The following is a 12,030-nucleotide window of genomic DNA, read 5'->3' on the forward strand; positions in this document are numbered from 1 at the left end:
CTTAGAGCATGGCACAAAATCCATTTATTAGGCTAAATTTAATTTTTATTTTTGTATATTTTACTAAATGTGTGGCAATAAGAACTATAAATTTAAAACCAAAATTTCTGGTAAACCGTTACCACGTGAATGGGGAAATTACAAAATGAATGGTTTAAACACAGCATATTTTAATTTTTATTACCAAAAATATGCTTGCTTTTAAAAATAAAAAATGTCATTACCATATAGTATGGTAATTTTATCAGCAAAAAAAAATTCTTTATAAACCCTGCTATTGGATAAGAGAGAATATTAAATCAAATTAAAAGAAGCATTCATTATGCGTTTAGAAACAAAACAAGTTAAGAAATATGTGGAATGTTTGCACACATTAAGCAGGTGTACTTACTCCCTGTTGTGGTAATAATAAATGGCATATGTCGGCGGAAAACGATGCAATGCAGTCATTACTCCCAGAGATATATTACAGGCTAATCCAATTGCAACAGTGCAGACAAGTCCGAACTTAGGACACCTTGGAAAATTAGGAAATTATATACATGATGTAAGATATACATTGCATAAAATTCACATTCTAAACAAAATTTTTTCCTCCATAATTCCATTAAATGTTTATTTGATAATAAAAAAGTTATTTCAAAAACTAATGCTTTTTTTTGTAAGAATTTTTTTTACTCATTAAAAAATAAACGGAGACAAAAAAATAAAAAATATATAATTATTAATAGAAAGCTTTGATATTTATTAAAAATTCCAAAAATATCGTTAGAAACCTTATGTTTGCGTTTACTACCTGTTTTAAAATAACTGTAGAAAATCCCAAAATTCACGCAATAAAAATTACAAATTTTTTATTGATTCATTAAAGAGCATATAGAGTCCCTCATTATTCTATAGAGCAGTGATTCTCAACCTTTTTTTGTTGCAGCACACATTTAATGATTTCGAAATTTGACGGCACACAATGAAAAAAATTAGATTAAAAGTTGTTTAATTACCTATTTTACACGGTGTTAAATAGTTTGTGATAATAATTTCGAATGTGAAATAAAATAATATGTACTTCAAAAGCACATTTATTAAGGGAATAATTATTTTTTCGATCAATTTTTTATTAGTTAGTAACAGTTATTTATTTTTTTGCCAGTTATTAATTGTTAGCTTGTTTTCTAACATTAACTGTTATTTTTCGTGACTTCTTGTTAACTAGTTTTTTTTGCTAATTATTAATTGTGAGCTAAATTTTTGTTAGTTATCTTTTGTCAATTTGTTTTATATATAGATAATTTTTTAGTTATCCTTTGTTAATTTGTTTACTAATTGCATAGCTTACTTTAAATTTAAACACTTCCATCCTATTTTAAGATTGTCAGAGACAAGACAATCGCCGTCAAAGATGTTCACGCGGTTAAAGCGGGGAAAAATTATAATATATATATATATATATATATATATATATATATATATATATATATATATATATATATATATATATATATATATATATATATATATATACACTTTTCTTTAATTTAAACTTTACTCATAATAAAAAAAAGCATTATAATTTTTATTGTATCATTTCTAATATTTGGCGGCACACAAAAGTTCTACGGCACGTTAGTTGAGAATCACTGCTATAGAGCATATAGAGTAATGAAGAAAGGAGTATTGCAATCATATAGACGCACTTTTGTTGAAATTTAAGTTCGGTGTTTTGTACCAAAGCTCCTGAATTTCGTAAATATGGTTCTCAATTTCATCCTTAAATAATTGGTCGATAATGGGCTTGTTGGCATTAAACTTAGACACCAAAGCAATCCTACCGAAAGAAAAATCTAACAACGTCACAAAAGTCAACCAATTGCATGATCTGGACAACCAGTTCTGATCACCAAAACGAGAATTTCAGCAAAAATTAGCAAAATATTTCTCAACAATGAAAACTCGTTGCTCTTTCATATAGCTCTTGATTTTTAATAACCCTGAACTTGCAGCTGTAACTTTACTTTCCATTGGCAATGATCCTTAAATGGTGTCAAATTAAAATTTTGCTTAAATTTTAAAATGCACAATTTACTATGCAAAATCTACATTCTTTCCGTGGAAATTCTGCAATGAATCAACAAAAATTGACTTTCTTAAATTTTATAAATTTTAACTTAGCATTTATTTTTCCCAATAATTTTAATTCTTACCCAGTTCTCATTTTGTGAGCATGCTAATAAATAATATATAACCAGTTAATAAATTAAAATTAAAATTTATGTTATAAGTGTGTGAGTACACTTATAAACTACGTGGAACAGTCGTTGCATTTTTCTTTGATTCGGGAGTTAAAACATATAAAGAGAAAAGAATCTATCAATTCTATCAATCTCAACCTATCTCAATTAATTTTTAATAGGCCACGGAGTGTTTGGAGAACACCAATATAAATTATTCCACAAAAATCAGAATGTAATTACTCTGGTGAATATCAATCCATTGATCACTTGTTAATGAATTGTTCTCAATTCCACACACTTTGGGGGATAACTTTAATATTATTAGTCAACATCAATGCTATGCTAACCTGACTTTCAGAAATATCATAAAAAAGATTATTAAACAAACTTTAGATTATATATTGGGGGACGGTCTTTAATGATCTCGGAACTTGCTCGTTCCAGCTTGGGTGTCTCAATTTTATTGATGGTATAGTTTTATAACTTTTACTATGTCTTTTATAAACTCTTCTACTTTTACTTGCTCCAATTTTATTGTAATTACTTTTGTACTATTTAATTGGTTTTAAAAGTACTGTTTTAAAATGTTATACTATATTGTTCTTTTGTAAATTTTGCACGTTTATCTTTTAAATTGTTCTTTTAACTGACACTTTTAATATATTGCTGTTTTAATGTTTTATCACCTTACATGATTTTTGCTGCTCTGCGCCCGTCATGTTCATGGGCTGTTGCCATGTCTGATGTGTATTTTATGTATTTTATGTTTGCACTGTTTTCTGGATTTTTTTTTATTTTAATAAACATTTACCCTTATGCCCTAAATAAGGGCGGATCGGGGAAAATTTTTCCATAAAGAGAAAATAAAAATTCTAAAAATGGTAAATTTTAATATTTATGAATCAAAAAATACATTATTCGACGTGATTGCTAGTTGCAACATATTTTACGTTAGTTTAAGGTTATAGTCTTATTACTTAGGTCAATTAATTTAATTGTCTATTTTTTATAATTGTCTCTTTTAAAAATTAATTGCCCAATTTAAAAATACCAAAGCACATAGAATAACAGAAACAACTTACTTCGCTATAAGCCACAATAGTAGAACACCAATTATCGAAATCTGCATCAAACAGGGTATAAACCACAGGTATAAGAAATTCTACGTATAAGAAAAAAACTACTTAATGTCAATTATTTTTGAAAGGTATTTGTAGGAAAAGAATATTTCATAATATACTCGTGAAAAATAATGATATTGTTTGGAAAATAATATATCATAACATACTCGAAAAAAAAAACAATGTTCACGATATATATTTCAAAAAAAATTCTTTTATTAAAACTTATTCAGTTTATAAATTTAGCATATCATAAAGTTGATAAAAATAACGATTGTTATCCAACAAAAGATAGGATGTAGTTAGTACTATGTAGACTAAAGCAAGAAACAACATGGATAAAGTACTAATGTACTTTAGTGTTTTATTCACGTTGTTTTTTAATTTAGCAACGATTCTAACTAAGCTGAAATTTTCTAAACTTCCTTCAAATGGTTGTGAGTGTAATAACTGTATTTGCTTCAAAAGTACCTTTCTTTAAGATAAAATACTCGATCTCTTTTATAAACACAAAACAAGGCAACAAAACATTCTAAAGGCCCACGAGATGTAAATAATGAAAACAAAACATATTTGGAAAAAAAACCTTTTCCAACAACAAAAAATTGCTAATACAACATTGCCTACATTTGGGAAATTACACGCCCTTTAAAATTCAGAGACCTCAATGAATCAGTCAGTCATCAGTAATTAGATTAATCATCGATTATCATTCGTTGATCTTGGGCACAAATTTTATTTCTATGATGTTCATTGCTTCCAGCACTATCACGTGAGCTCATCTTAATATTCTAGAATCTTTTTATTTTTTTTTTTACAACCGATGTTAAACAGTCGACCCAAATCTGAGTTTGAGTCTATTAATGTTCAACTCCGTAATCTTGTAATCTTGAACCCGACCCAGAAGATCCTGGATCAAGCATTAGGACAACCTAGAACTTGGAAAGTTATTTGAACCAGTAGAGAACTTTTGAACTGGGATTCGAACCTGGATCACCTTACTGGGAGGCGAATGCTCCATCTCCAAAACCACGGCAGCTAAGAATCTCGTTATTCATATGAAAGTCGATTGCCTAGTTAATGATATCATTTCAGTATTAAAGTGCTCTAATTCATAGTGAAGCAAAGGTGAAAACCAAACACCTTATCTCGTCACTAGAGTGTTAGGCGGGATAAAAAAAACCCCGGCTAAACGAGTTTGGTTATTAGTTGAAACATGCAAGTGCTTCTATAGCGCGGTTTTGAGGAGAACTCCTCCAGACTGAAAGTCTTGGGCTGTCTGATGCTATGGTAACAAGCGAGAGCACATTTCTAATGGGAATGGAGGAAAGAAAGTGCCGATTGGTTTACTCACGACGATCTATGCCAAGATTAAGACAAAACTATTCACCCCACACCCCTATTCGAAGTGAGCTTTCCTCGTAACCATAGTACCCGCCACGACGCGAGACGGGTGTCTGGAGGAGTTCTCCTGAAAGCCGCACTATAGTTTTACCTTTTCAACTCTGCTTCCACCTCCAATCAAATAGGTTTTAGAGTTTTTAGTAACTCCTTTTTCAGGAGTGGAGGGTTAGATTTCGTTTCTTCTTTGTTTTGATAGTAATTAGTAAGTGACCCTGAATTTATACTCTCTTGACTTAACTTGTTAACAAAGATTCTGAAATGTACAATATTAAGGAAGATGATTGCTGGATATTCTGTATAACTACCTGATTATTATGCTGAAATCTAAGTTTAAAAAGTTCGTGTTATAATGTTAAAAAAAGGGTGTTAAAATAACTAATGAATCGTTGTACACAATTTAAAAAAATCATTACAATCATTAATATCGCTTACCAGATCCTTAACGGCTAAGAAGTTGTTAAACATACAAACGTATGTCCACCACCATTTACGAGTGTTTTCTGCTGCAGTATCAAAGATGTCCGTCCAGACAGGACCTGAACCAATAAGAGGCAATAAAACAATGATACCCAGAATTAGGAGCATAGATGGACATAACCTGTGAAATAAAAACTCAAATAAGTGGCAATAAAACAATGATACCCAGAATTAGGAGCATAGATGGACATAGCCTATGAGATAAAAACAGCATTTTTCACACATTTATTTCTAACGTTATATACAAAATTAAATGCCAACGTTGTGTTTTAAGCTAATAAATGAAAAACTGAATCACTTATTTCAATTCTATTACAATAAAACTATTCGTTTTTTCCTCTATCTGGAAAACATGATTTTGAACTCGGCTACAAATATTTTTAGAATAATTCATATTTTCAAAAAGCAGACGAAGAAAATTGTTATAAAGAATTTTAAAGAATGCACACAAAAATCAAAAGTTATTCACAAAAACGTACCTGATGTAGCGTCGCACAATGATTTTGATGACATTGATGTGTACTTCTTTTTCATTTTTACGAAATCTTGGATAAACTAACAACAGGCCACTGCAAAATAACGAGGAAATTGTTGGATACATATCAGTTAAATCAAGCGACATTTTTCAGTTGGCAGCTTTACAATTAGAAATTTTTTTGGGGTGGGAATGAGTTTTAATATCATTCAAATCTGCTGCAAACTTAATATGGCAATAAGTTGTACCATAATATCTGACTTCTTGATTACACTATATTATGGTTTAACTTTAAGTGAAACACAATTTGAGTTAATACATTATTAAAGGTGAAGAAAATGCTCACTATATATTTTTGTTCAAAGCTAAAATAAGTTTTTTATATTGTATACGATTGTAGAACAAAGACATGAAATAAAGTGGATACTATGTATTACATGCGAGACTTTTGTTATTAGATTTGGCAAGGTATTTCTTATTCAATTTTAAGTTGATCATATTATGTCCATAATAATGAAATCTCTATTTTAATGTTTTGAAAGCGAGTGTTTTAAAAATGAATAAAAATATTCATTGAACTAAGACATTTTTCATTAAGTATTCTTTTAAGCCGATTTACTGATTAATGCCATTGGGGCACAAAATGTCTTTGCAGACCAGTTCATTAAAAAAAAAAAAAAAAGATGTGGTATATCAATGTAGAATTTGATACAGTATATTTTAAATGCACAATGATTTGGGTGTAAATGATCGCCACAATAATAAAAATTTAACAAATGAATGAAATGAACAATATCAAGTTTATAAATATTAAATTTGAAATACAAAATGCTTCAATGAATTTCAGAGTTATTTTAGAGTCTTCTTTTAATTGCCCAAATGCTTTCTTTTTAAATCAACTTCTAAATATAGATTCATCAATATTAGTATCAATATTACTCTCAAAAACGTTTAAAAATTAACTTTCATATCTTTATTTCAAAAAATATATGTATTGTTAGCTTTCAATCTGTCTTACAATATTCAATTATAACATATTCGTGCAAAAGTCTACAAAAATTACGATTAAAGATTAGTTATGATTACGAGTAAAAGATAATAAATAAACAAGCTTTTATATAATAAATTGAATAAACAAGCTTTCCTCGTTCAAACCCTATTCTTTTTATTGGAGATGCAAATGAGGAAAGCTTGTCACAGGAAAGCTGCTGCAGTGTCGAGAAAAACAGGACACAGTTTTAAAAATTGTCACAAATAGTAATTTTAAAAAATTTCTTACGAGAACAGAAAATATGCTTCAATGCTTATGCCCATACAAACTATCAAAGTGAATGGAAGTTCCTCCAGGTAGTTTGCAAGGTTTGATACATCACCTGAAAAAAAACGACAGATTTTCAAGCAAAATTTAATTTTATATACACCGAAGAGCCATTATATTATGACCACCCTGCTAATAACATGTAGGACCACCTTTAGCCCTTTAAACAGCTAGCACCCGCTGTGGCATTGATTCCACAAGGTGCTGATAGGTAGTCTGAGGTATCTGGTACCACGAGCTCACCAACTGGTCCTGCAATTCCCTCACATTGCGAGGGGGTAGCGTGGCAGCACGACCTTGGTTTTCCAAGTAAGACCACAAATGTTCTATTGGATTAAGATCAGGTGAATTTGGGGGCCAAGACATGACTTGAAAGTCACTGGAATGTTCCTCGACGATTCGACCCTTATGACATGGTGCATTATCCTGTTGGTAAACACCATCCCCCGCAGGAAAAACTGTTGCCATGAATGGGTGAACCTGGTCTGCAACTATGTTCAAGTAGCTTACAGATGTCAGGGATTGTTCTATGGAGATTATGGGTCCTAATGTGCCCATGAAAACATTGTTCCTGGGCGAGAAACAATGAAAACCTGGGCTAGCCCATTGTTATAGATGGAGGGTGGTCATAATGTAATGACTCTTTGGTGTATATATTAAGATTATTTCGATCAAATTCACTCTTTATTATTCCTCTTATTTTTATTCGATCGGTGTAAATATTAAGTGAATTCACAAAAATTCACATTACTCAAAGTTTTCAACATCATAGAACCGAATTAAAAGTGGCCCTATTTAACTTTGTCCCACCATTCCACATATGATGGTAATGAAGCTAATTTTTCCTCTGAAAGAATTGTTTTAGATAGTTTTTGCAGATTCAGATGAGCAGAAAGACGAGCCCGTTGTTAGAATTGAAATGGATCATTGTCGGTATGTAGTTTGATCTGCTGCAGTTTGGTCATAACTAACGTTTTCGAGTGATTGATGTTTCATTTATGTTGTTGTTAAGTTTTAATGTTAAAACAACTCCTCCTAATAAAATGGTCTCCCTTTTTCCTATTTAACGTTTTTGGAAGATTTATGTTGTTTTGAAACTTTATGCTTAGCAACTCCTCTTAATGAAGTTATTTCATTATTTTCTATTTAATTTCCACAGATCCAAGCAGCGCCTCTCAGAAGATAGAAGTCCTCTGCACGGATCATAGTAATCTGCAACATAGTAATCCGACGTAACGACGTAAACTGCGCAGTGGGGACAATACAAAAGATGTCACTACGTTCGGGCAACTTAACAGCACAGTGCGGGATTTACGAAAAAGGTCACTACTCTTGAAATACTTAAAGATCAGATTTCCCGTTTATGGTAACCCGTGAGAAAGTCTTCTCTCTTTTGGATGCGGTGGTTCAAATAAGCAGAAGTGGTAGTTTGAATCTTATAAATTTAAATTGATCACCGACTGTACACCGTTGGCTGTACCGAATCGGTGTTTTAATACATCGTTACTTCCTCGAAACTAACATTAAAGCATGTTTTTAATAAAGAAAACTTTCCACCATTTAACAAGAAATATTCTGAATAACTAATTTTGTCCAAGTTTTATTCCTCCATATTCTTGTGTTTCTCGTTTTGCAGTAAAACATTTTGCTGTATACTTTTACTATACACTGTGAAAAATTCTAGATCAAATTACGGTATAAAGTACCATCACTTCGGGTGCATTATTCGCAAAATCCGTTTTTATCGTAAAATATTATACCGTAATTTTTATAGTAATATTTATTTAATGAGAGTGGTTCAGGGATTTTACGGTAATTAATACGAAAAAAATTACAGTATATTGGTGTTTTTGTTCCGTAACATGTTCGGGTAAGAAAGGATTTTGCGGTAAAAAGTACCAGCGACCTGAGTGCCGGTACTTTTTACAGTAATTGACCCGAAATTTTTTACAGGGTACGGAAAGGTTTAATCTTTTGAATCAAGAAGAATTTCAGTTTAGGGAAAGTTAAAAATGTTTCGAATCCTCTAAAATGATTAATTCTTAAGAAAATTATGAAATCATGCAATGCTTACTTGCAAAGAAACTGAAAAAGGGTAAAAAGTAAGTGTGGTACACAACAACTAAAAACGTTCCCGTTGCATACATTCCATTGATTGCTGTGATATTTGAACTAATTGCTTTCTCCGTTTTCATTAATTTCTTTGTATTGCTGTACAAGGAAAATGCTAGAAGAAGCTGAACAAATTTATCTGTAAAAAAAATATGCAAATTATGCATCACAATTCTTTTTCACTTTAAAGAAATATGTTCATTTATTTCACACATGTAGCTGAGAAGGAATAAAATATTGCATAGGTGAATTCCAAATTACATCATAAAGCATGCATAAATAAACTCTTTTTTTTAATATTTAGTCCCATGACCGGCAAATTAAAAAAAAAATCAACTAACGAAAAACAAAAGCAGATCAAAATGTATAGTTTATTGAGGTTTTACATTGTGAAACAAAGAATTTATTCGCAACTTTGTTCAAATTTAGTAACAAAGTTTCTGAACAGATGGTGCTATTGAGCAGAAAAACTATAAAACCGTCCGGGGTTTTCTGTTGCATGCTAGATTATTCTTACCATAACACAGTGGGCCAGCATCCAAGGTTTCGTGGCCAAAATTAGTATTTCGATAAAATTTGTTTCAAAATTTGAGAGTTTTTATTTAGGGGTTTTAGGCAGGTAAATTGAATTCTTAGTTGAAATTTTGAACTACACTAAAAATACCCCAAAAAACAAAATGGCGGCTGAAATATGGCGAGCAAAAATATAAAAAAATATATAGTACGTTTAAATAATTAAATATATAGCAATGAAAATATAATAATTTTCGTAATTTTATATTAAAAATAAAAAGCAAATTATATTTCCGAAGTAATATTACAAAATAACGCGTATTTATTACAAAATAACGCGAAAACATGAAGAAAAAAACATAATTTTTGCTTTTCGATATATTTAGTCCACCTTTGCAATACGGGCAAAATGGGGCAGATTTTTTCGAGAGAAGAAACATCAAAGAAGACAACAACAAAAAAGTATAGCTGATTACCTCGTGGAACTTTTCGGAACTAAGTTTCGAAAGTCATTCAAACATTGTAAAATGTCAAATAATAAGATATAAACTATAAATTTGTCAAGAACATTAACTTATTCAACAAATTGAAAAATTGTACAATAATTTCAGACTAATTACTCTGATAAAAATTTAACAGTAACGTGAAATTCCTATATGTATTTCTGAAATAAAAATTTAAAAGTTACATTTAAAAAAAGTTTTAACATATTTTTCATTACATTGTTCTCTCGTCGGTCGAAAAAGTAAATTATAATGTTTGGAATGATTATCAATACTTAATTTGGGCTATATTAAAGCTACCTACACATATTTTAGTTGAAAACTTAATTTTTGACTTTTGGGCAAAGATTATGGTTTTCTGGCCCACAGTGCATAAGCTTCTTTAGTTTCATCATCTGAGTCCGTTACATTGCTGTAGTAAATGATAGTTTTAAAAAAATATATATTATTTTGTAAATCGTTTCAGTTAGAAGAGCCATCTGTCAACTAACTTTGAAACGAATTTTGAAATTTGATGAAGTTAAATGATCTGAATTCTTCAGCAAATTGCAAAATATTATGTTGGTTGTTTCAGAATTTACCGGCAAATGTAGTGTTTACGAATATATACAATACTAAATTTCTGTGTTTCAAATTACAAATGAAGCACTCCAGTTATCTAATAATTCAATTTCAAGAGTTTTATTTAAGTAAATTAATTAAAATAAAATAAATTTATTATTTTAATTTTATTAAATAAAAAAATAATAACGGTTTTTATGAACAATAGAATATGACTCTTTAGAGGAAATAAGAATATGTTCTAAATTAGTTCGTTTATCAATTAGTGAACTTAAAATAAATTATTTTAATTAAATAAAATAACAGCAGCATAAAATAACAATAATAATTCGTAATTTTTGTAGTTGATATCTAAACAATAAACTACATAATTACTTAAGTTCTAAACATTAGTTTAAGGTCTACTAAAATAAAACACATATTATAAATTTTCCTTTTTTCCTAGAATAAATTAAATGTTTTCCTCTTAGCGTCCAGTATCCTTATTAAAATAATCATTTGAGTTTTCATACCTTGTTCACTGCTCTTAAAGGAAGAATGTTTCATATGTAACCAAGCATCCATGAGAGTTCCGGACAGTACAAGTAAACCAATGAATAAAAACACAGCTCTAAAAAAAATAATCTTAACTTTAGATAGTTTGTTTATTAAATTCTGGTTCTTTGCAATGATACAAAAAAGATTTTTTAAAAATAAAACAAATTATTTAATTAACTTGTACATTTTTAAGGACAATTAAACATAAGGGCTATTAAACATACCAGGCATAGTGATGCATATTATATGCATCAGTTTCCCTTTCCTTTTGCCGAAAAACAAATAGTTTAATTAGTTTTACACAGACAATTTATTACACAGATTTTAAAATAATTTTTTTTGTTCGGAAATAAATTTATCAGCTTTTATGCTTAGCTACTAAAATTTCACTTTCATTTCAGAGTTTAAAAAAATCCATAGAATTTATGAATCGGTATTAGTTAACACTGGACATTCAGGAACAAAGCTGAACGGCCTAAACTGACACAACAAAAACACTCTAAATAAATTTTTTGAATTATTTGCTATCCATTAAGTTCAAATCATCAAAATAACAATCAACTGTACTCGAACTAAGTGAAAAGAATAACTCAAACATTTAACAGATTCGGCACTTAAATTGATTGCGAGCAGCTAATATTTACTGCAATCAAGTGATTTTCAAGAGGGAACTGATACCAAGCAACCGAGGTTTCTTCGCCGGCTGATCAGAGTGGTCACCCACCCGCTCAACGATACGGTTCCCAGTAGCATCACTGACCGCTGTCAGAGATGCTAC

At 30.0% G+C, this 12,030-nt stretch overlaps 1 protein-coding gene across 1 annotated transcript in view; it reads right to left on the reverse strand.

The window, feature by feature from the left end:
* LOC107449066 (nose resistant to fluoxetine protein 6) overlaps positions 1-12,030 on the reverse strand; it is a 44,709-nt gene that overhangs the window by 15,346 nt on the left and 17,333 nt on the right. Inside the window, exons 6-12 of the mRNA XM_043048594.3 lie at positions 11,228-11,325; positions 9,101-9,277; positions 6,988-7,081; positions 5,713-5,802; positions 5,189-5,354; positions 3,314-3,393; positions 392-517 (exon numbers count right to left, since the gene is read on the reverse strand). Of these exons, the coding sequence (XP_042904528.3) occupies positions 392-517; positions 3,314-3,393; positions 5,189-5,354; positions 5,713-5,802; positions 6,988-7,081; positions 9,101-9,277; positions 11,228-11,325 (831 nt within the window). The remainder of the gene's footprint in view (positions 1-391; positions 518-3,313; positions 3,394-5,188; positions 5,355-5,712; positions 5,803-6,987; positions 7,082-9,100; positions 9,278-11,227; positions 11,326-12,030) is intronic.

The sequence above is a fragment of the Parasteatoda tepidariorum genome, chromosome 1 (genome assembly GCF_982258835.1).
Source record: "Parasteatoda tepidariorum strain Cologne lab strain chromosome 1, Ptep-v5.0, whole genome shotgun sequence".
Taxonomy (NCBI): domain Eukaryota; kingdom Metazoa; phylum Arthropoda; class Arachnida; order Araneae; family Theridiidae; genus Parasteatoda; species Parasteatoda tepidariorum.